The sequence below is a fragment of the Agelaius tricolor genome, unplaced genomic scaffold (genome assembly GCF_023055355.1).
Source record: "Agelaius tricolor isolate 1412-34295 unplaced genomic scaffold, bAgeTri1.0.p SCAF_37, whole genome shotgun sequence".
In the NCBI taxonomy this organism is placed as follows: Eukaryota; Metazoa; Chordata; class Aves; order Passeriformes; family Icteridae; genus Agelaius; species Agelaius tricolor.
Window position 1 is genome coordinate 2,831,644 of NW_027269297.1, and position 24,040 is coordinate 2,855,683.

The 24,040-nt window shown below is 59.4% G+C and overlaps 1 protein-coding gene across 2 annotated transcripts; it reads right to left on the reverse strand.

Annotated features, from left to right (window-relative positions):
* Nucleotides 1-136: 136 nt before the first annotated feature.
* STXBP1 (syntaxin binding protein 1) lies at nucleotides 137-23,256 on the reverse strand. 2 transcript variants are annotated; one of them, XM_071453770.1, is made up of 20 exons: nucleotides 23,071-23,256; nucleotides 13,226-13,275; nucleotides 13,015-13,096; nucleotides 12,233-12,309; nucleotides 11,249-11,327; nucleotides 11,067-11,170; nucleotides 10,245-10,393; nucleotides 9,594-9,678; nucleotides 9,296-9,426; nucleotides 8,476-8,583; nucleotides 8,300-8,360; nucleotides 7,268-7,333; nucleotides 7,054-7,134; nucleotides 6,823-6,961; nucleotides 6,562-6,671; nucleotides 6,360-6,461; nucleotides 4,918-5,003; nucleotides 3,824-3,978; nucleotides 2,888-3,011; nucleotides 137-1,836 (listed from the first exon to the last, which is right to left on the reverse strand). In XM_071453770.1, the coding sequence occupies exons 1-19, from the start codon at nucleotides 23,105-23,107 to the stop codon at nucleotides 2,902-2,904; spliced, it is 1,812 nt and encodes a 603-aa protein (XP_071309871.1). In that variant the 5' UTR covers nucleotides 23,108-23,256; the 3' UTR covers nucleotides 137-1,836; nucleotides 2,888-2,901. The 2 variants fall into 2 exon arrangements, with proteins under 2 accessions (XP_071309871.1, XP_071309872.1); XM_071453771.1 differs by lacking the exon at nucleotides 2,888-3,011 and having other exon boundaries at nucleotides 23,071-23,255.
* Between the last annotated feature and the right edge of the window lie 784 nt (nucleotides 23,257-24,040).

Below are 24,040 nucleotides of genomic sequence, written 5' to 3' on the forward strand. Positions count from 1 at the left end.
TCCTTCCCAAAGCCACTCCTAGGGGGAGGTATGGTATCACCACACCAGGAGCCCTCCCTTGGGGTTAGAGGGAATATTTTCCCATGCCTTTTCCCTGTTTTCCTGGCCCTGAGGGAGCAGCAGAGCACAGCCCCAGTTGCACTAGGGATGGAGATCGCTTTTATTTAGTCACTCGAGTGCTTTAGTACAGAAGAACAGATATACAGAGATGATACATGTTTGTGCTTCAACACTTTCAAACATTTAGATTCCAGTAATTTCAAGGTAAACAAGTTCCAAGACAGACTAGATTATTTTTTTTTAAAGTTTTCCTTTTTGATAAATTATTTTTTATATAAATAACTGTAACAGAAAAAATAATAATAATAATAATGTCCAACATACAAGATCCTGAAGCATTTGCATTGCTAAACCAAAGAGGAACAGAAACGGGCTGGGAGACCAAAGGGGAACCAACAAATATCAGTGCAATGATACAGCCTTTGCCCTAAAAATATATATTTAACTTTATGGGCAAGGAGCAGACGGGAAGGGAAGGGAAGGGAAAGGGGGGGCTAACCACCAACAAGGCAAGAAAGAGCAATTTTAGGGTAGGAAAAGGGGGCTCACAGCCTTCAGGGGGAAGAGAACAAAACCATAGACCCCAAAATATTGCAGTGCATCTAAAGGCAAGGGACAAGGGGGGCAATCCAGGGGCGTCAAATAAAAACCCAACTAAAATCAGAGGTTTGGGGAAATCACTATACACCAAGCTCGTAAGAACGTCACAAGACACAGTCATTAATATACACAGAGTCCAGAGGGTTTAAGGGGGGCCTGGGGGGTTTGGGGGGCCCCAGAGGGGTTTTGGGGAGGGCCCAGAGGGGTTTTGGGGGTCTCAGGGTGACGGCACGCTCAGAAACGCTTCACCACGGGACGACACGAGCGGAGCTGGGCACGGGCACCGAGCTCCCGTGGGGATAAATGGATGGAGAGAGGTATCCATGGAGAGATAGCTCAGATATATATATATATATATATATAAATAGCTTTTTATTTTATATATATATATATATTTTTGAAGGAATTCCCAGAGAGGGAGGCAGGGCTGCAGCAGGGCTGTGCAAGCAGGTGGGCCCCAGCTCCCAGTTTTGACCGGTTTGGTCCCTTTTCACATGGGAATTACCACGGTGTGAAGCATCCTGGCTGCACTCCCACACCACCCCCTTCCCAAAGTCCCACCCAGATGTTGGCGTGCACATCTGGCAGGAGCAGCCATCGGCCCAAAAGCCATGGGACAGATGGTGGTGCCAGCCTGGTGCCTGCCTGAGCAGCGGCTGGAGCGGTGTGGGGTGTCCGTCCATCTGTCCTCCCATCCACACAAGACCCCAGTCAGGAGCATTCCCCAAAAAAAAAAGTGTTTTTCTGTCATTTTCCCCACCATATTCACTAGCAATGGGCAGATGGTTACTCAGCAATGAGCTCCTGGGCGCTTCCCACAGCTGCAGCTACAAATATATAGATTTTTTTTTTCCTTTTTCTCTTAAACACAATGCATCCATTTTCTTAATATATATATATATATTATTTTTTTTTTTTTGGCTGTTATCCCCTCCCTGTGGATAAAATGAGATGGGGGAGGCGCTGGGAGGGGAGAGGGGGGATCAACACAAGAACAAGAGAGAAGCTGGGGCCCACTGGGTGCAGGGTGGCACCCAGGGCCGGGCGCCCGGCGGGGACGTGGGTCGGCATCGAGTGGTGACAGCGTTTCCTTTTAACTGCTGCTCTCTTCATCTGTTTTATTGAGTTTCTTCAGCGTGTCCAGCAGTTTCTGTGGGGTGAGGATGTGCGTGGACCCTGTGGGAGCAGAGGAGAAGGGGTGCAAGGGGATCAGTGATGGTTTGGGAGCCCGGCCCGTCCCCGCTGTCCCGGGTCCCCCTTACCTGGCGGCGCCGGCCCCGCGCCGCTGGAAATGCTTGCGAGGAAATGCAGTCTGTGGGGAGGGGGTGTGGGCTCTGGGGGCATGGAGAACGGGAAAAGGACCAAGAGGAGGAATGGAGGCGAGGGATGGAGCTGGCGGGATGAGGCTGGGGCCGGGAGGAGCCGGTGCAGGGGGGCTGTGGCACTGGGGTCACTGCAGGAGGCACTGCTGGGTGCAGGGGGGGAGATGCAGGGAACAGTTGGCATGGAGGGACCTTCCCCAGGCCCTCCAACCTGCACGGAGCATCCTGGGGACAGACAGGTGGCCAGCAGGGGTGGGACAGGACAAGGAAAACAAGGAAAACCCCCCGTGCTCGGGGGTCCCCCAGCACGGTGCCAGTGGGGGTCCCACCGTGCTGCCCACGCTGGCTCAGCCCACAGCCACCCTGGCACCGCAGGGACCAGCACACAGGGCATGCTGGGGTGGCACTCACTGCTGAAACCAGCGGGAGCTGAACCCCAGAGCAGGGTTTGAGGGTCTGCAATGCCACGAGGCTCCTGCCTATCCAAGAGCAAACCTGAGCTGAGTGGGACTCCAGCCCCAGGGCACCCCAGAGCTGGGGGTCCCAGCAGTGCCCAGCCCAGGATGGGTGCTGGGGTCTGCCCTGCTGCCCCTCTCCCCCAGCCCCGCTCCAGCCCCGCTCCCAGGGCAGAATTTGGGAGCTCTGTCCCCCCCTCCGTGGGGCAGGCAGGACCCTGACCCCTCCAGCCCTGGTGAGGGGGAGCTCATGGCATGAAGGAGCTGGCCAGGGGACATGGCTGAGGGGTGATGGATGCTTTTCCACCTGGTCGGAGGAACCGCAAGCATTTTCTAATCCGAGAACCCAAGAGACCCCAAAACGACAATTAAAAAAAAGAAGAATGGAAAAAATCAAAGAAAACCCTTCGGGGAGGAAGAGTTTCTTTTTCATTAGTAAGCTGCCTTTACTTGGTTTCTTTGGCTCACTCCATTGCTGGAGCCTGATCCTCAAATGATACCCTAGTGGAGTCCCTGAAGTCGGGGTGCCTCAGGTCCATGAGAAATTTGGTGGGAGTGAGAATGTGAGTAGAACCTGCAGGAGAACAGAGCGGGGCTGACGGCTGCGCCGAGGCTCCCCCACCACCACCACCACCAGCAGCTGCCTCTGGGGGGAGGAAGAGGAAGGAGGCAGGCGGAGCCCGGAGCTTGGAGGCGCATGCAGGGGATGGACCCTGGAGAGAGGCGGGGTGAGATGGTGACAGGCAGGATGGAGCTGGGATGGGTGTCCGGTGACAGGGACACAGCTGGGGCAGCAGGAGGGGATGGAGACTGGGATGCTGCTCCCAAGGAGCAGGAGAGATGCCGGGCATGGGCTCCACCAGGCATCAGATCCGATGGTAAAGGACGCCTGCCTGTGCCCTACAGGGTGTGTGAATCCAAGCTGTGCTTCCCACAGGAATTTTAGGCACCTAAGAGCTCCTTGCTGGTAGAGCATCCACTGTGTCCTGTGTGCCTGACCCACAGCTCCCCTGGGAGCAGAGATGGGAGCTGGCCCCGACCCTGAAAAACCTGGTTCCTGTTTGCACCTCTCTTCATTTTGCACTTTTCTTCCTGTAACGACCCCAAAACCGAGGAGCAATCCAAGCTGCCAAACCTCCTCCCCTCTCAGCCAGCCCTGCTCAGACAACACCAGCCAGGAGACGTGAAAAAATGGAAGCAAAAATGAGGATGTTTGGAGTGACACAACCCAGATGGGGAAGGAGGGGACACACAGGGGGTGACAAGAGATGTCCGGAGAAAACCCTTCCGCAGAGTTCCAGCTCCCGCCGGCTCTGGAGCCGGGGATTTGCGGGATGGAGTGGGATGAGCAGCCAGCAGGAGGGGCCAGCCCCGGGCCACACTCACCTATTAGCACCTCCCACTTGCCGCTGGCTTGTGTCACCTCGTAGGCGCAGCGCATCTCGTTCATGCTCACCCCGCCCAGGATGAAGATGATGAGGCGGGGCCCGCTCCGGTACTCGCCGGGGGCCTTGTTCTTGTGCCAGTGGCCGTAGCGGGCACTGAGGAGAGGAAGAGGAGGGTGAAGGACGGGCACCACATCTCGGTTAAATCACACAGACGTTGCTGTTACAGCAGGGCAAGTCATGGTTCCAGTGTACAGTGTTCCAGCCACGAGTGCTGCTCGCTGTTACAGGGAGGGAAACTGAGGCACGGGATGGCTGGAGGGAAACTGAGGCACCAGGTGTCCAAAGGGAAAACGAGGAATGGGATTCCTAAAGGGAAACTGAGGCACGGGATGGCTGGAGGGAAACTGAGGCACCAGGTGTCCAAAGGGAAAACGAGGAATGGGATTCCTAAAGGGAAACTGAGGCACGAGATGCCTGGAGGGAAGCTGAGGCATGTTGTGGGCAAAGGGAAAACGAGGAATGGGATTCCTACAAAGGAACAGAAGCACGGGATGTCTGGAGGGAAACTGAGGCACAGGAAGCCATGGGGGAAACAGAGGCATGGGCTGCATGAAGGGAAAGTGAGGCAAAGGGAAACTGAGGCATGGGATTCCTAAAGGGAAACTGAGGCACAGCATGTCTGGAGGAATGGGATACCCCGAGGGAAACTGAGGAATGGGATGCCTGAAGGGAAATGAAGGCACAGGATTCCCAAAGGGAAACACAGACGCAGGAAATCTGTAGGGAAACTGGAGCACAGGATGCCTAAGGAAAAATGGAGGTACAGGGTGCCTGAAGGGAAACTGAGGCACAGGATGCCTGAAAGACACTGAGACAAGGGATTCCTAAAGGGATACAGAGGCACAGGCTGCCTGGAGGGAAACAGACCCAGGGTGCCTCAAAGCAATGCAGACATGAAGTGCCTGAGGGGAAACTGAGGCACAAGGCCTCCAAGCAGCTCCCAGAGCTGCTGCTGGCTGCAGCCCCTGGGACTGTGTGGGATGGATGGTGACAGTGACCAGGGGGGCACAGACAGGGCAGAGGGGCACCCACCTGACGGCAGTGGTGCTGAAGGAGGCGGAGGAGCGGGTGGAGATGTACGGGTAGTGCTTGGTGTCCAGCTTGTCATCGATGGCATCCTGGGGACAGACAGCCACAGGCTCGGGGTCAGCCAGGAGCCAGGCACAGCCCCAGGCCCCACAGCCCCTCTGGAGGCTGTGCCCAGGATTCCCTTCTTGAGATGCTCAGGAGCAGGTGCAGAGCTGAAGGCTCCAAGCTTGGGATCCCCCTCCAGCACGAGGCACCCGCTGCCAGTGTCAGTGTCACCCAGTGTCACCCAGTGTCACCCAGTGTCACCCAGTGTCACTGTCACCTGGGACACCTTGCTGAGGTGCTGCTGCCCTGGGCAGGCCCCTCTGTCCTGGGGGTGAAGCCACCCTGTGGGGGGGTTGTGGCAGAGGAGAACATGAGCTCTGTGCTTTTGGGACCCGAGGGAGCTGTGGCTCTGCTGGTCTGAGCCAGGGCTATCCCAGTGCAGAGCTCCTGGCACAGCTCCTGAGGACACACAGACACAACTGTACAGAGCCATGCCTGTCCCCTGGCTCTGCTGGGACGTGGGCAAGGCTTTGACAAGGCCACCCAACCTTGGTGGCCACGGTGGCACACACACAACCAGCCAAGTTGTTACTGCAATTGTAATCCAGGGATGCTGGCAAGCCTGCTTAGGGCCATGAACACTGAGGGGAGACCTCAGTGCAGTCTGAAACTTCCTCAGGAGGGAAAGAGATGGGGCAGGCACTGATCTCTGCTCTGGGCCAGGGACAGGAGCCAGGGCACGGCTGGGGCTGGGCCAGGGCAGCTCAGGCTGAGCTCAGGGCAAGGTTCTTCCCCCAGAGGGTGCTGGCACTGCCCAGGCTCCCCAGGGAATGGGCACGGCCCCGAGGCTGCCAGAGCTCCAGGAGCCTTTGGGCAGCGCTGCCAGGGATGCCCAGGCTGGGGTTGCTGGGACAGGGGCTGGGCAGGGACAGGGGCTGCCCTGGGGGATCCCTTCAGTCCCTCCCAGCTCAGGACATTCTGTGCTGCTCTGATTCCCTCAGTCCATGCAGCACCAGCTGAGTTTCCCATCCCTTTTCAGCAAGGGCAGCCCCTGTCCCCCACAGGCAGTGATTGAACCCCAGGCTGTGCTCCTGTTCCTCCCTGCCAGAACTGGGGCACCAGGGTGGGGTTGTTGGGGTGTCTGTGCAGGGCCAAGAGTTGGATTTGATATTCCTTGGTATCCCTTCCAACTGTGATTCTGTGCACCCTACCTGGGGCCAGGAAAGCCTCCCAAAACATCCCAACCGTGCTGCACCCCCAGGCAGCTGCAGCCTGGAGGACCCGCGTCCAGAGAGGCGTCAGGATCTGGGCTGGGAGCACCCTGCTCTGTGCTGGTCCATTCCTGGGTGGCTCCGTGGCCCCCTGCCCTATCCCCAGGCCTGTCCTGGCTGCTGGCTCACCTCCATGATGTCCTTGATCACCGGGGTCCACCGGGACAGCTGGTAGGTCTGCTCGCTGATGCGCTCCTTGCGCTCCGGCTTGCTCCGGCGGCGCAGCGTGGACTGGGCACAGAGCACAGGGACACCCTGAGCCACAGCAGCCCCAGGGACAGCCCCAGGGGGACAGAACACAGGGGCAGGGGCAGGGGAGGAGCACACTCACGTCTGTGATGATGGGCACCCCGAGGTGGGCCATGTTGGTGATGATCTCGCTGTCCTCTGCCGGGATCTGAGCATGCTGGATCAGCTTGTTCAGGTTCTCCTCGGTGATTCCTGGCAATGCAACAGGGGGTGTTCTCCTCAGGAATGTCTCACTGAGGGGACACAGCCCCTCTGCTGCCACCTTAGGACACTCAGCCCGGTCAGGGAGGCAGAGCTGGATTGTCCTGGCCAAACCTGGATGTGCCTGCCCACACGTCCTCACCGTTCTTCAGGAAGATGTAGAGCAAGATGATGCGGATCTTGTCATAGGTGCTGACATTGCCATCCAGCAGGATGGGGACAATGGCCCTCATGGGGTCCTTGATCTTCTCACCTTCAGCATCGGTGCCCATGGCCAGGTCCTGCAGGGAACACGTGCTCAGCACCACTCCATGCTGGGAGGGTGGAGCTGCACCCCCATGGTTCCATGGCAATGTGGGGAGATGTTTGGTACCTGCTCAACTCGGCACAGCTTGTCCACAGTGCCCTGGTAGTGCTTCATGCAGTCCTCAGCCAGGTGCAGGTGGGTGGAGTACTGGGGACACAAGAGTGGTCACCCCTGCAGGGCTGGCAGCAGCTCAGGGTCCCTGTGCCACCACCCGTGGCCAGGGGAGAGCTGCCACCTCCTCTCCCTCAGTCACTGAACACACATTGTCCCCTCCCCTTACCTTGCTCAGCTCCTTCTGGTACTGTGGCATCTTCTTCAGCATCTGGGACAGGTCCCTCATGGTGGTCTGTGAGGGAAGGGGACATGGTCACTCACCCTCAGGGACCTGGGGGCCACCAGCAGGGAGGGGGTGACCCTGCCAAGGACTTCTGTCCCCATGTGAGCCCCCCATGGGGGCTTGGTGACACCTGATGTGTCACTGCCAGGTCTCCTCCCCTGAAGCTGAGGCAGGAGGGGTGTGCAGCTCTGCAGACTGGGCTGTGGTGGGGAGAAACCTCCTGAGGATCTTCTGGGAGCCTCGTGTGCCTGGCTGGGGCTCAGATGGTCCCTTCAGCTCCTGGCCACCTTTACAGCTTTCTGCCACCAGGGTCCCCTCACTGCCACCAACTCAGGGAACGGGGACAGAGCAGCTGCTGAGGGAGGTGCACAGACCCTGTGCTGGGCCAAACTGATCCCTGGGTGCAGAGCTCTCCCACAGCACCCCATTTCCCATCAAACTGATCCCTGGGTGCAGAGCTCTCCCACAGCACCCCATTTCCCAGCACACTGATCCCTGGGTGCAGAGCTCTCCCACAGCACCCCATTTCCCAGCACACTGATCCCTGGGTGCAGAGCTCTCTCACAGCACCCCATTTCCTATCAAACTGATCCCTGGGTGCAGAGCTCTCCCACAGCACCCCATTTCCCAGCACACTGATCCCTGGGTGCAGAGCTCACCCACAGCACCCCATTTGCCATCAAACTCATCTTTGGGTGCAGAGCTCTCCCACAGCACCCCATTTCCCATCAAACTGATCCCTGGGTGCAGAGCTCTCCCAAGCTCCCCATTTCCCAGCACACTGATCTCTGGGTGCAGAGCTCTCCCACAGCACCCCATTTCCCAGCCCCACGTGTAGGGCTGGCACCCCACAGCCATCTCCCCCCACCAGGAACCTGACCACCCTTCTTCCTTGGCACAGTGTCCCCAGGAGACCCCACCACCTGCCAGCCCGTGGCTGAGCCTGTCCCCAGCTGGGTGGCTGCACCAGGTCACCTTGTCACCCGTGTTCATCCTCTTGCTGGAAGAAAACTCTTTCAGGGACCGGGTCACCTCCCTGGAGAGAGGAGGAGAGCAGAGCTGTGACTGGAGAGGGTCCCTCACAGAGGGCTGGGTGACAATGCCAGGCCAGTGTCCCAGCCAGGCAGCAAACCAGCCCCAGGGCCACTCACTGGGACACCTCGGCGATGTGTTTGTGGCGCAGGGTGACCCACAGGTCGTCATCCTCGTCCAGGAGAACCTCCTTGATCCGGGCCTCACCAATGCCACTGGTCTCGTACCTGGGGTGAGGAGAGGGGTGTCACACAGGGGACAGGGCTGAGGGCACACACAGCCCCCTCACTGCTGGGTTTGGGGAGATGGGGGACGTGAGGGTTCTTCCTGGCTGTGCCAGCAGCGAAGTGATTTCAACTGGCATTGACCTCTTCCCCTCTTGGACCCCTTCAACTTCTAAATGTTGGGAAGGGGCTGAGGGCTGAAGGGTGGGAAGCCCTTTTAGTCCCTGTCCTGCCCACCAGGGCTGCCAGAGTGCAGCACTGGTGTCCCCAATGGAGGCCTTGTGGAGGATGGCAATGGATGGAGAACCCAGTGGATGAGGAACTTGATTGGTGGGGGACCCAGTGGATGAGGAACCCAATGGATGGAGAACCCAGTGGATGCAGGACCCAATGGATGGAGAACCCAATGGATGGAGAACCCAATGGATGAGGAATCCAATGGATGAGGAATCCAGTGGATGGAGAACCCAGTGGATGCAGGACCCAAGGGATGCAGGACCCAGTGGATGGAAAACCCAACGGATGGAGAACCCAGTGGACGGAGAACCCAATGGATGAGAAATTCAATGGATGGAGAACCCAATGGATGGAGAATCCAGTGGATCCAGGACCCAGTGGATGGAGAACCCAGTGGATGCAGGGATGCTGAGCTCCCAGCTGCTGCCCTAGGAGTGGCCTCAGGGGTGTCACAGGGCGCTGGGGTCCCTGCACTCACTTGTAGACGTCGTTCTCGATGGGCAGCAGGTCGTAGCTCATGGCCTGGAAGGTCAGCTCGTGCAGCACCGGCGACGCGGGGTCAAAGCCGCGGTCCAGGATGAGCAGCTGGGAGCGAGCCTTGTCTGGACCCTGTGGACACAGCAGAGCCATCAGCACCGCCCAGGGGCTCCCTCAGCCCCACGGCTGCTCTGGGGCTGCTCTGGGCTCCCCACTCAGGGCCTGTGGCTGCCACAGGGCAGAGCTGGAGCGGGACTGCAGGAGTGAAGCATCACCTCCCTGCTGCCAGCAGCGCTCACCTCACCCATGGTGGGGTCATCAGCCTTGTAGGCATCCAGCTTGTCCTGGATGAGCTGTGCCAGCATGGCATTGTCCTTGTAATCCCTGGGGAGGCAGGGAACAGGTCAGCCCCACAGGGGACAGCATGGGGAGGAGATGTTGGCTACCCTGTGCAACATCCTTGGCTCATGGGAGAGCAGGGACCCCAGCAGGTTTTGTTGTGCACTCCCAGCTCTCCTCAACGAGCTCCACTCTGCCTTGGTGCCACTCAGATTGCAGGGAGCCAACCCCCCCAGCTGCCCAGATCAACTCTGAGCCTGTTTACACTGAGCATGGCTGTCTGTCTGTCCGTGCCACCCCACGCTCTGACCAGCACTGGGCACAGCAGCCCCATCCCTGCCCCTGGATGCCCACACTGATCCCATCTCTGCCCCTGGATCCCCATCCTGGCCCCATCCCTGCCCCTGGATGCCCACACTGATCCCATCCCTGCTCCTGGATGCCCACATTGATCCCATCGTGCCCCTGGATGCCCACACTGATCCCATCCATACCCCTGGACACCCACACTGATCCCATCCCTGCCCCTGGATGCCCACACTGATCCCATCCCTGCCCCTGGATGCCCCCACCTGCCCCATCCCTGCCCCGGGGTGCCCCGCTGGCCTCACCCGCGGTACCGCACGGCTGGGTACTCCTTCAGGGTGGCACAGAGCGTGGCAATCTGCTCTGCCAGGCGCTCCAGGATCGGGTTCTTCATCTGGGCCTTGTGTGGGCTGTAAAAGCTTTGGAAGGAGTCAGCTGAATCCAGAGAATAAACCTGGGGGTGCAGAGGCAGGGAGGTCAGAGGGGAGGGGTGTCTGCAGGAGAGCTGCCCTACCCCAGCTGGGTTTGGAAACCAGATTCATGCCCAGATGGACCCAGCTGAGCCTGGGACCAGGCAGCTGGAGCTCAGAGATGCTCAGGGCATCCCTCAGAATTCCCAGCTCCAGCTCCATGGTAGGATCCCTATCCATGTGTCCCTCCCAGCTGAGCAGAGGAGGCAGAAGACCCCTGCCCTCAGCAGTCACCTGCTCCCAGGCAGGGAAACAGAGACCTGGGGCCAAGCAGAAACACACAGCTCCCCAGCTGTGCCCCCAGTAAAAACCACCTGAAGGTGCCAAGGGTCACTCCCTAGGAATGCTGAGCATGGAAGGGTTAATGGCACCCAGCAGGTCTGCCCCCGGGTCCCTTTGTCCCCAGCAGGGGCAGATGGCCCAGGGCCAGCTCCCTGGTGCCCTTGGCTGGTGGCAGAGCTGGCCAGCACAGCTGTGGGCACGGGGCCAAGGCACAGCACCTGCTAAATCCCCCATGGGATCAGCCCAGGAAGGCATCTGAGGAGACAGGGAGGGAGCAAGGAGCCAGCTGGGGGTGCAGGGCTGTTACACAAACCCTGTGGGCTGCAGAGGGACCTGGAGCCCTCCCAGCCACCCCCCAGCCCAGCCCAGGCTCACCTGGGACTCGGAGGGGAGGAAGGCAATGTTGATCTCAGTCAGGGTTTTGATGACCTTGGCGGCGCGGGATTTCACCAGCTCGTTGAAGAGGGCGTCAGGACAGGCTGTGAGGGGAGGAGGGTGGTGCTCAGCATCTCTCCATCCCTCACCCCTCACCCCTCCCCACCCCTCTGGGTACTCACAGTCAGTGAAGAAGACGTGGGCAGCTCTGTACTTGGAGGTGGGAGGATCCTTGAAGTCATTGATGAGGGAGTGGATGGACTGCAAGAGAGAGGGAGCAGCTGGGCTGGGCAGGATGGCACTGAGAGCCTCCCTCCTGCTCAGGGCAGGCTCTGCACCTCCATCCCATCACCCTGCTGGCACCACTGTGTCAGAGCTCAGTGCATCCCTCTGGGTGTCAGAGCTCAGTGCATCCCTCTGGGTGCCCAGAGTTGCCAGGACCCCGCCGGGGGGCTCAGAGACCCTGGCACACAGCCCAGAGCACCTGGGGATTGGATTGTGACCCCTGGAGCAAGTTGCCAGCTTTGTATGAGGACCTGAAAGTCACAGAGGTTTGAATGGTGTAATAATAAAATGATCACAGGGTGAAAATGTAGATTTTAGGATTTTTGGTATGGGGGTTATGGGGACACGATGGAGGAACTTGGGCGTGTCCAGCCTTTCTTCTTCTTCTTCTTCTTGGTCTCCATTTTCTGCTGTGATGCTGGCACTTTGGGATTGGTTTAGAGTAGAAGTGCACTGTCTAACACAGGTGATGGGTACTGGAAAGTAATTGTAAATATGCTATATTTAGAGTAGAAGTTCACTGTCTAACATGGGTGATAGGTATGGGGAATTAAGTGTCAATATGTTCTATGTAGTTTGTAGTATAAAAGGACAACACCACCTCGGGGGTGGTCAGAGTGCCTGTGGCTGCCCTGCTGAGCAGATCTCAGCTGGGCAGAAAAAAAAAATTTATAGATAAGAATTAATAAACAACCTCAAGACTGAAAACTGAAGAGTCCAGGCTCGTTCTTCAGCCGTGTGGGCCGAAGCAGAGACACCCTGCACATCTCAGGGCAGCAATTAACAACCAAAAACCTGAGAGCACTGGAGCCAGGATGCTCCCCATGGGCACAGCTGCCCCTGCCAGACCTCACCTGTCCCTGAGCCCTGCATGCACTCACCTTCTCAGAGGGGGTGATGAGGTACACGGCCTCCAGGCTGGGCAGCGGCTCCCGGCGCTTGTTGATGTCTTCTACAACTTGGGGGGAGAACAGGGACCAGGGATCAGGGCAGGGGGGCTGTGGGCAGGGCTCTCAGCCACACAGGGCTGCTGGACACCCCGTGGTGGCTGGATATCCCACAGCCATTGGATTCCCTATGGCAGCCCCTCCACAGCCAAACACCCCCAGCCACTCATCCCTACCCACCCGGGAGCTGGGGCATCCCTGCCCACCCATCCCAGCCCTGCTGGAGCTGTGGGTGTGGGCAGCTGGCCAGGTCCCAGGGGATCTGTCTGTGCTCCTGTTCCCTTGGTTTATCCTCACATCCCCCTTCACCTGAGCTCTGCTGTCCCAGGCAAAACCCCACCATCCCCAGCACCTCCCAGGATCCAGGCTGGCATTTCCTTCTCCTTCCCAGGTGTTGCAGGGAGCTATTTCATTATCAGGCTGATGAAAACCAACACCTGGTCCCCTCCTGGAACTGAAGGGCTGCCAGGAGACAAGGTGTTCTGGCTGCTCCAGCCCCAGCAGGCAAGGAGGCACCTGTGGAACCCCAGCCTGGCACCAGGAGCCGTCCCCAGGCCATGGGAGCTGGAGTGGCTCCATCCCAAGTGGGATAGGGCTGGGTGGGGGCTGTGCCAACCTCCCTGTGCCAGCCTGGAGATGCATTTGTGGGTGTCCTGGTGCCCAGGGAGATTTGGCTTTTCCCACAGGGAATGTGGAGGCAGGGAGGGGGAACTCACTGGTTATGCCCTCTGTCATGATGTCGGTCATCTTGCAGCAGGACGAGAGCATGCGCATGCTCAGCTGGTCCACCACCAGCACCTGGGGACAGGAGAGCACCCTGTGAGCACCCTGTGAGCACCCTGTGAGCTGGGGCCACAGCAGGACCCTCCCCACCCTGCCCCTTCCCTGCTTCCTCCCCTCCGGGCCCTCCCTGGGTTCAGTGCTCACCTTCCATTCCCCCTTCTTCTTCACTTTCCGGATCACATCGTGCATAATCTCTGCAAGAAAGGGGATGTGGGCAATGGTGAGACCCCAGTGTCCCCCCCCACAGCACCCCAGGGCCTGCAGGGGGGGCACCAAACCCCCACCCCCGTGCAGAGTCACCCTGTGCCACTCACACTGTGCCCTAACTGGGGATGGAGGAGGGGATGGGGGTGCTGTTGGGGTGCCCAGGCAGGGGTGGTCACCCCCCAGCCCTGTTTTCTGTCGTGCTTGGCACTCACAGACAGCCCCCAGGCTGGCTGGGGGGTCCCTCTGGGGAGCCTGGGGACAGCCCCACAAGGTTCAGCCCTAATCCAAAGTGCTGGGAAAACAACAGCAGCTTAAGAGCTCCTTTTAGAAACAAGAATCAAGCGGCCTGAGCCTGTTCCTTGTAATCCCTCACAATCCCATTTCACCTCCCGTGGCTGCTGGGCTTATGCAACCAGGCAGGACAGCAGCACCCCAGGAGCACCCACCCCAAATTCCCCTGCTCCTGCCCCAGGCAGCTCCCAGGGACATTCAGGGACATGAGCAGGTGGCAGTGGGACAACCTTTGGGGCTGGGCTGCAGGAAGGGGGGGTTCAAGCCTTGCCCTGCTGCCAGTGCTGCCCAAACATCAGGTTTGGGGGAGAGAGGTGCCCCCCAAACCCTGCAGGTCCCCTGTGACCCTGGTGTGTGAAGCTCTGTCCCTCACAGAGCTGAGCCTGAGGAAAGGAGTCAGTGCCAAGTCTTCACACAGCATTTCCCCTGGATTTCATCCCTGCAGGGTTTTGCTCTGAGGCCCTGCTCCCAGGGACAGGGATGGAAATGCCCAATACAAAGCCAGTTAAGGAACATCTCTGAACTAGAAAACAGAGGTGTGAGGGTGTCACCCTGCCAGCCTCAGCCCTGGGAGCTTCCCTGTGGGTCACCCCAAGGCTGCTGCTGCTTCCCTGGGCAAAGCCCAGCAGGGTCCAGAGCTGGCACCGGTGCCAACAGGGATAACACAGGAGCCTCTGAGTGCTGCTGTCTGTCTGTCCTGCTGCAAAACCTGCAGAAAACAGCCATTCCTACCACTGCAAGGGAGGAATGCACATCCATCACTTTCCCTGCCTAAAGGTGCCCTTAATACATAAATAAATAAACAAATGAATCTGCCTGCAGGGAGCCCCAGGAGGACACTGGCCTTGCCCTTGGTCACATCCTTTGGCCTCCCCCTGGGGACAGGAGGTGCAGGGCAGCGCCAGGCTGGGAGGGGGGAGGGAGGGTGCCTGGGTACCTGAACTGGGCAGGCAAAGCTGCTGCCTGTGCCCACGTGTGCTGCCCACCTGCACCCACCAAATGCAGCAGGAATGGTCCTGTGTGGGCAGGGGCTGGCAGTGAGGGCTGCCTGTGCCCCCCAGTGCTGCTCCCTGCACCCTGAGAGCAGGGCACAGCTGGGAAGGAGCAGTGCCAGCACATCCCTGCTCCTCCTGCCATCACTCACTTGGCTCCTGCCCCAGAGCGAGGATCCAGCAACAACAGCACTGTCTGCAGGGCAGCACCGAGGCTCCATCTATCTTCATCCCATCCACAGCTCCATCCTCATCCTATCCCACAGCTCCATCCTCATCCCATCCCACAGCTCCATCTTCATCCCATCCACAGCTCCATCCTCATCCTATCCCATCCCACAGCTCCATCTTCATCCTATCCCACAGCTCCATCTTCATCCCATCCCATCAGCTCCATCTTCATCCCATCCCACAGGCTCCATCCTCATCCTATCCCATCCCACAGCTCCATCTTCATCCCATCCCATCCCACAGCTCCATCTTCATCCCATCCCACAGCTCCATCTTCATCCCATCCCATCAGCTCCATCCTCACCCCATCCCCTCAGCTCCATCTTCATCCCATCCCACAGCTCCATCCTCATCCCATCCCACAGCTCCATCTTCATCCTATCCCACAGGCTCCATCCTCACCCCACCCCATCAGCTCCATCCTCATCCTCATCCCATCAGCTCCATCCTCATCCCATCCCATCAGCTCCATCCTCACCCCACCCCATCAGCTCCATCTTCATCCCATCCCATCAGCTCCATCCTCATCCCATCAGCTCCATCACCCCACCCCACAGGCTCCATCTTCACCCCATCCCATCCCCCAGTTCCATCCCAGTAAAGCCCAGTAAAGCCCTGCTGGTGCACCATGGAAGGGGTCAGCAGAAAGCAGCAGCCAGGAAGAATTCCTGCCCCTCCCTGCAATGAAATTCCAGCTGGGCAAGGAAGGACAGGGAAGGAAGGACAGAAGGAGGCTGGGAGGAGCATCCTGTGGCCCAGGGGATGGTGTTCCCGTGGGAGAAGAGGGCCCAAGGACAGGAGATCCCAAAAAAGGCTCCCAAAGTGCTGCCTCAGCCTCCCAGCGTGTCCTGGCAGGGGCAGCAGCTGCAGGGACACTGTGGCTCTGTGGGACACCCTGTCCCTGCTGCACAGGGATGGGCTGGATGGGTGGAGGATGTTTGAGGGGGGAGCACCTGCCTGGCTGCAGACAGTGCTGCCACATCCCCAGCCCCACCCTGGAACCAGGATGGGCCTCTCAGGGCAGGAGCTGGGCACCTCAAAGGGTAATTTCTCTGACCTTGGTAGGTTTAGGGTGTCAGTCCCTAAATCCCTGGTCCTTGGGCACACTCATTCCCTACACTGATGTCCTCTCCTGCCCTGGGTTAGATCTGACTCCAAATTTTGGCTCTTGCACAAAATTTTGGCTCTTCTGAGCCAGCCAGAGCCACCTCAGAGCCCAGGCAGGGTCAGGAAAGAGGCAAATCCACAGAGCATCCCCCAGAGAGCTCCAGGGTCCTGCCAAAGGGCACAAAGCTCCAGCAAAAGCTGGAGACTGGTGTCACATTTAGGGAGATGTGGCCATGACATTCCCCTCCTGGTGTTCCTGCAGCAGCCACTAAAGCCCAGCTCAGGGAGAGTGCTCTGCACTCCCAGGGGAAATGGGAGATCCTCCACAAGGGCCTCAAGCCATGCTCAGTGCCCTCCCAGAAGTGCTGCTCTCCCTCCACATCAGCAGGCCAGATGTTGCTGTCCATGTCCTCAAACATCTGGCCAGAGAGAGTTTCTAGGATCTAACATCATTTGGTGATGCTCACAGCCAAGTTTTTCATCTTGGAGATAAAACCAGGCTTTTCCCTCTGCTGTGTCTCAGGATCTGTCAGAACCCAGGACATTGCTCTGGCTGCCCTGGAGCACTCCAGACCCTGGCAGGGGGCTCAGAGACCTTGGCACAGAGTCAAAGACACCTGGGCCTTTGATTTTAGCCCATGGAAACAATTCCCAACTCTGTGTGAGGAGTTACAGGCCACAAGGGTTTGAGTAGAATGATAGTGAATTTATCACAGGGTGAAAAAGTAAAATTTTAGAGTTTTAGAATGGAGGTTCAAAAAGCAAGATGGAACAATCTGGGCATGTTCTGTCCTTCTTCTCCTTCTTGTCCTCCATCTTCTGCTGTGATGGTGACACTTTTGGATTGGTTTAAAGACATAAGTCTTTAAAGCCTTCCACAAGTCAAAGTCTAACATAAGTGGTAAGTATTAGAAAATTATTGTAAATAAAGCACAGGTAGTTCTTAGTATCAAAAGTTAACACCACCCCAAGGGCAGGGACTGTGCCACAACCCGACCTGCTGGATCTCAGCAGGTCAGAGAAAGAATGGAATAGATAAGAAAAAATAAACAACCTTGAGAAGCAAAACCAACACATCTCAACTTCTTCTTCAGTCGCAAAACTAAAATAAAAACAACTTTCTAATACCTCCAAAGTCATCTCAACCACAGAAAGCCGAGAGGGATCCCAAATCCCAGGGCAGCTCTGGAGAGCTGGATCATGGAAATCCATGAACCCATGGAATGAGGGTGAGGTTTGCTGGGGTGCCACTTCTCCTCAAAAGCTGTCAGCCTGCATCTCCAGACACACGTTTGGCTTTGGGTTGGCCTGGCAACTGCATTTGTGCTGCTTCATTAACTCATTGCTCAAGCCAGTGTGAATGCTGCACTGATCCCAGCACGGAGTGGAGCACGTCCCCAGCTCCAAACAGCCCCAGCTGGGGCTCTGCAGGTGCCCCCCCAAATAAAACAGGCAGCAGGGAGCCCAGGGTGGCAGGGACGGCCCTACACAGCCACCAGCACCACCCAGCACAAGGGAATCACTGAGAGGAGACAAAGCCCAGCTGATGTCCCTCAGCATGGCTAAGAACCATCCAGGGATGACCTGAGTCTGGCCACTGCTGTCCCCAGAACCCAAACAAGTCTCAAACACCTCCCCTGCAGCAGCCCAAGTCCTGAACATCCATTTTTCCCATTGGATTATGCCTGGAAGCCCTCAGCCTTCCTGGAGGACACATTTCTCACCCAGGAACCCAGGGATTAGTCCCAGCCATGTGTTTAACTCCTCCTTTTCCTGTTTGCACTGCTCTCATGAAGGGTGCCCACATTCATCCCTGCTGGGCAAAGCCTTGGGAGAGCTGCACAGCCCAGGGAGGAGGAGGAGGATGGAGACCTGGAGCTCTCGAACTCTGTAGAAGTTGAGTAACACAGCCAGAAGTGAAAAAAGGAAATGAAATGCACAATCACACCCATGAGGCCTCTGAGTGCCCTGCAGGAACAGAGGAAAATTCACGAGGTTTGCACTGCAGGATCAGGCACAGGGCGATGGCAGGGGTGACCTGCAGGGCTGAACTGTGCTGATCCCTGTGGGTCCCTTCCAGCTCAGGATATTCTGTGGCAACTCCAGACAATTTCCTTGGGCCTGCACAAGGATCTGGGAGCTGAGCAGAGTTTCCTTGGGTTTGGGTACAATCAATGAGCCCCAGCCCTTCAGGTCCCTGCTGAAGGCACCACCCTTGACCAACACGTGTCCTCTTGCTCCAGATGTTTCCATCCCCAGCAGATGCTGTCCCTGGCTGTGGTGCTTCAGTGCCCAGAGGTGTCACAGTGTCCCTGAGGGGAGGTGACCCCCACATCCCTACGTGTGGCCACGACTTTGTGAGCTCGTTCTTCTCTCTGCATTGAACCAAAACGGAGGAAAACACCAACAAATTGTGGTTCTTTGGTGGGAATCCAGGCTGGGCTGCTCTCCTGTCCCTCAGGGACAGCAGGACAGGCTGGAGGGCAGCTGGCAGGTGGCTGAGTGCTCCTTGCTGCTCCCTGATCCATCTGATGGGCTCCACAAAAGCCCCTCCGAGCACAGGTGCCCACAGGTGTGTGCACATTGCCAACGTTCTCTCCCATCCTGGGGGATGTGGGAGCCCACAGATCCCAGCACCTTCAGCCCTGCTCTATTTTTGCACTCTCCAGAGCCAAGCTCCTTCCCCGCACTGTGAGTTGGAGGGAGCAGCATCTGCTCCTCAGCGTGAGACCAGAGCCTTGTGATGGTGATGATTCTGCTCTGCAAAGTGTTCATTCTGTGGGAAGAAGGAAGGGATCTCTCTCCTGGGCCACCTTCTCCTGGAGGTGCAGAGGAATCACACACAAACCTTACTGCTTTTTTTCTTTCTAAAAGGGAAGAGTCTAAATCCTCTCCATTGGTGGCTTTCTGAACCTTCCTGCACATGGTGGGTGGATGCAGTCCTGCCAAACTCAGGTTTGTCACTCTTGGTCACCTTCCACGGGCACATATGGGCAGGAGTTTCTCAGCTCCTGGTGCAGAATGGAGACTGAAATTGTTCTGCAATGCTTGAGATGGTGAACACTGAATTTTACAACGATTTTTTCAAGCTTTTCCAACTTCAAGCCAACACCAGAGGTGAGACAGAGCCTGGTGACAGAGCTACAGCCCCAGCTGTGCCCACTGCTGTACCCACACACCAGGCTGGCACCACAGGGACCCTGGAATGTGGGAATTGGGAGGATGGGCTGCTCAGGGAGCCACTGGATTCAGGGTCTGCTCCCACCGTGGTGGGGACAGGGTACAGACACCTCCTGCTCCTCACCCACCCTCTGGGGTCACAGCTGTGCCCTGTGCAGGCAAGAGGATGCCATGGGCATCCCTCCAATGGCCCCTGTGCCCTTCACTGCCTCCTCTTCCTCTCTGCCTGGCACAGCCCTTGCCAGGCCTGCCATGGGCAGCACAGCAGCCACGTGCCCTGGGCACTGAGACAGGCTCAGAACATCCTCCACAAGCAGCATCTGACCCTCCTGGATCCCCTGGGCACTGAGACAGGCTCAGATCCTCCATGAGCAGCATCTGACCCTCCTGGCTCCCTGTGCCCAGCAGGGGCTGGTGGCAGCCCTAAGGTGCCCCAAACAGCCAGGCTGGCTCAGGTACCAGCAGGCACCCAGGCTGGCAGCAGCCCCAGCCCTGCCCATGCAGGTGCAGCACAACCCAAGCCTGAGTCCCTGAGTCATCCCCAGGCAGGGCTGGACCCTGGAGAGGCCCAGCTGGGGACATGCAGTGACACTGGGCAGTGTCCAGGCTGGATCTGCCGTGGCCATGGCCCTGGCAGGAGGCACAGGGCAGCTCTGGGGGAGGCTGGGCAGGTGAGGCTGCCCCGTGGGAGGATCACCTGGTGCCCTGGGGGAAAGGTGTTTTCTTGCTGCCTCTGCAAAGTGCTTCCTTATCCCAGGGCTCCTCCTGCCCAGGACAGCACCGGCAGCCAAAGGAGCCTCTGGGGAGGCTGAAGGGCTGCAGGGGTTTGGATCCACCATGGAATCACATCCAGCTGTGTGTCCTGGTGTCCTGTGCCAGCCCAGAGCAGTGGCAGGCGCTGCACAAGTGTCACCCCTGCAGCAGGGCCTGTCTCTCCTGGCTGCTGACACTTCAGTGAAGTAAAACCAGCCTCCTCCTCCTCCTCCTCACTGCAGGCTGCTGCAGGACAAGGTGGCCCTGAGAAGATCCAAGGGGGCACAAGAGGTTTGGAGAGATGTGCATCAGTGAAAGAGGTGAAGATTTGGGGATGATGTCCCTGCAGTTGGGGGTCAGATGAAGATTTGGGGATGATCTTTATGCAGTTGGGGGTCAGTGAACATTTGGGGATGATTTTTATGCAGTTGGGGGTCAGTGAACATTTGGGGATGATGTCCCTACAGCTGGGGGTCAGATGCAGATTTGGGGATGGGTGTCCTCAGAGCTGCCACTCTCAGATGAGATTTTTCCCAACCAGCACCAGGGCAAAGGGGTCAGCTCTCCCTGGGAGGGGACAGCAACACAGCAGGAGGACCTGGTGCTCAGGCATCACCTCTGGGGACAAGCACACTCAGCTCCCAGCCTGTGCAGACAACAGCCAGCGCAGGAGGACGCAGTCACCACGGCCGGACACCTCGGGAAGGTGCAGGGACAGCCCCCAGCACACAGCCCACACCTCTGGGGGTGACAATCTGCTTCTGCCCTTCTCCTCCTGCAGCCCTGGCCCACCTCTCCCCCTGCCTGCCGCCTCCAACCTCATCAGAGGCCTCCAAACCCCGTCCTGTTATGGCACCAGCTGGTCAGAGGAATAATCCGGGTCTGGAGGGAAGCCAGGGCAGAATGCAGCTCGGGAGGGGGGGCTGGCGGAGCGAGCCATGGCAACGCGGCAGCATCCTCCCCATGCATCCCTCCATCCTCCCCATGCATCCCTCCATCCTCCCCATCCACCCCTCCATCCTCCCCTCCATCCTCCCCATGCATCCCTCCATCCTCCCCATCCACCCCTCCATCCTCCCCATCCACCCCTCCATCCGTCCCTCCATCCTCCCCATCCACCCCATCCTCCCCTCCATGCATCCCTCCATCCTCCCCATCCATCCCTCCCTTTTCCTGCAGGAAAAGCAGCCCACAGGAGATGTCCTGCCTCGGGGTCAGCCCCAGGCTTGGCTCTCCTGCTCCTCGGGAGCAAACACCTCCTGCAGGAAAACCTCCAGGGAGTGCCAGGCTGGCGCAGCCCAGGAAATCTCGTGCCAGTGCCCAGGGACAGAGCTCCGGGGACCCTGCTCCAACTCTGGGGAGCATCTCCAGCATCCACCCCCCAAAGGCAGCCTGATGCACCGAGCCCGGGAGCTCCCCATGGGGGGCTGAGGAGCACCCAGACCCCTGTGGGGACCCCAGGGTGCCCCCCCGGTGCCACCCTCGCTGCTCTGCAGCATTCTGATGCACAGCGGCGGCTCCCCCCTCGCAGCCACCCACGCGTCCCCGCCAGCCCGGCTCCGGCGCTGCTGCCCGGCTCCACATTCTCATCGCCAGCCGGGAATGATGTTTTGCAGGGAGAGAACGGAGCGGTTTGTCACTAAACCCTGAAGGGGAGGATTAAGTCAGATTTCCCTGATGCTGCCTGGAACCTCTCTCTGTGTCTGTGTGTGTGTCTGTGCCGTCTCCCAGCGCAGAGACAATGAATGGGGATAGGGGACACGCAGTGCCGCTGGTGTCTGTCCCCTCTCGGGCCCTGCCAGGGGTCTGACCCCCTCTTCCCGCATCCCCCCGGGCTGGGGACAGCCCTGTCCCCTCTTGATAGAGCCCAGCAAAGCCCCCGTCCCCATCGCTGCTCCTGCAGCACAGCCACACCGGGACACTGCCCTGCCTCTCCCGTCCATTTTGGGCTCGCAGCCCCGTCCCCGCGGCCGGTGACACCGGCAGGGTGGCAGGGCCACGCAGCCACGGGGATCCCCCCCGTGTCCCCCCCTGGCCATCGCCACCCACCCGATCACACCACCGGCCCGGCCGCGCCATCTGCAGCGCCCGCGGGAGGGCGGGGGGACGGCCACGGGCACGGTTGGCACGCCAAAAACAGCCCCAAAACCAGCGAAAAACCCCAAAAAACACCCAGATCCGGCCGCGGCCGGCCACGGTGCCACGGAAATAAACCCTGCGAGAGGCGGGGAGGAGGAGGAGGAGGAGGAGGAAGGCTCATGGCTGCGGGGGGAAGTTCCCACCGGTTCCTGCCCTTTCATTTTCTTCTTTTTTTTTTTTTTTTTTTTTTTCTCTATAATGCGGAGTTTTTTCGCCTTAATTTCGCCCCGGGGAAAGGAGCGCCCCTCCTTCCTGGTCCAGCATCGGGTGTTTTTGGAGAACAACCTCCCCCCCGCTTCGTTTCCCCCCGGGAAAATATCGCCTTGCACAGCCGGGAAGGAGGAAGCGGAGCCGGGGACGATGGGGCCGTGCCCCCCCCGCGGCTCCCGGCGAGATTCCGGCCGGGAAGGGAGCGGGACCCCCCCGGCAAGGGATGCCCGGGGAGGGGGGACACACACAGGGGCACCCCCGGGCTGCGAGAGCAAAGGCACACCCGCGAAAATAATAATGATAATAATAAGAGGAATAAAAATAATAATAATGCAATAAAGGCCAGCGTTTGAGCGGGATTTGCTGCAGACAAAGCGGGAGGGCCCGGCCTGGCACTGCGCTGGGGGAGGGTTTGGGGGGGTCTGCACCCCTCTGTGTCCCCCCTCGGGGCTCAGCCTCCAGGCCCTTCGGGGGATTGGGGGCCACGGGGGGCGAGGGGGGGATAAAACCGAGGGGGGAATAAAACCGAGGGGGGTTCGAACGTCTCCGGCTTCCTTGTCCCCCCCCCCCCCCCCCGCTTCTCCACCGCCGCCCCGTCACCAATCCCCCCCCTCCCCCAGCACTGCAGAAAAACCCCAAACACCCGCAAAAATTCAACAAACACACCCCGGAAGGTGACAGCACCCCCGGCCCCCCCAGCCCACGACGCCCGCGTGTCCCCACGGGGGTGTCCCGTGTGTCCCCCCCCATCCCCGAGGGTCCGTATTGCGCATCCGCAGCATCCCCCCCACCCCACCCCGGCCGGGGCAGCCCCCCCGCCCCCGCCGCTTCCCCGCGCTGCCCCCCAGCCCCGAACCCCGCGGGGGGCGCGGATCTTACTCTCTCCCACCACAGCCTTGAGTCCGATGGGGGCCATGTCTCGGTGCCGGGGGGGTTCGGGGGGCACCCAGGGGCGCGCACGGCCGGGCGAGGCTGCGGGTGGCGGCGCGGGGATGCGGAGGGCGGAGGGAGGAGGAGGAGGAGGAGGAGGAGGATGGTGGTGGGGGGGTCGGGGGGGCGCGGGGGGGGCGGTGCGGCGCGCTCAGCTGACCGGGGCGGGGCTTGGGAGCTGCGTCATCGGCCACGCCCCGGCCACGCCCTGTCCGGGCCACGCCCCGCGCCGCAGCGCAGCGCCCGCCGGCAGCGCCCCCTGGCAGGCGGGAGCTGGTACTGCAGAGGTGGCCGCTGTGCGCGGGCAGGGGGACACGAACGGACAGGGGGACACAAGCAGACAGGGGGACACACACGGACAGGGGGACACGGACGGACAGGGGGACACGCACGGACAGGGGGACATACACGGACACGGCGCATGAACGAACAGGGGTACACGGACGGACAGGGGGACACGAATGGACACGGGGACACACATGGACAGGAGGACACATGAACGGACAGGGGGACACAGACGGACAGGGGGACACGAACGGACACGGGGACACACACGAACGGACGGGGGGACACACACGGACACAGGGACACGAACAGATACGGGGACACGAATGGACAGAGGGACACGAACAGACCCTCCACAACCAGAGTCACCCACGGACACACAGACAGACCCCCCCATAACCAGAATTAACACAGACACACCCCCGGAATCCCCCACGCACCCCCAGCATCCCCCCCAGCCATGCACCCGGTGTCCCCCCGCCCCCAGCACCCCCTGCACCCCACCCTTCTGCACCCCAGGGCTCAGCGGTGCCACCAAAGCTCTGCCAAGGCCAAGCATTGCCCCCTGCCCACGGTGACCCTGGAGGGAACGTGCCCGTCACACCCCTGGGGCTGCACTGGGGAGGGGTGGGTC

Bases quoted from the DNA above. Each gene is read 5' to 3' on its own strand.
- STXBP1 (XM_071453770.1), bottom strand. From the start codon at position 23,107: ATGGCCCCCATCGGACTCAAGGCTGTGGTGGGAGAGA. The intron at 12,310-13,014 runs GTGAGTTCCCCC...TCTCCCCCCAAG, and splicing joins CATGACAGAGGGCATAACCA to TTGTAGAAGACATCAACAAG. The intron at 7,334-8,299 runs GTGACCTGGTGC...CTTCCCTCACAG, and splicing joins GGATGAACACGGGTGACAAG to ACCACCATGAGGGACCTGTC.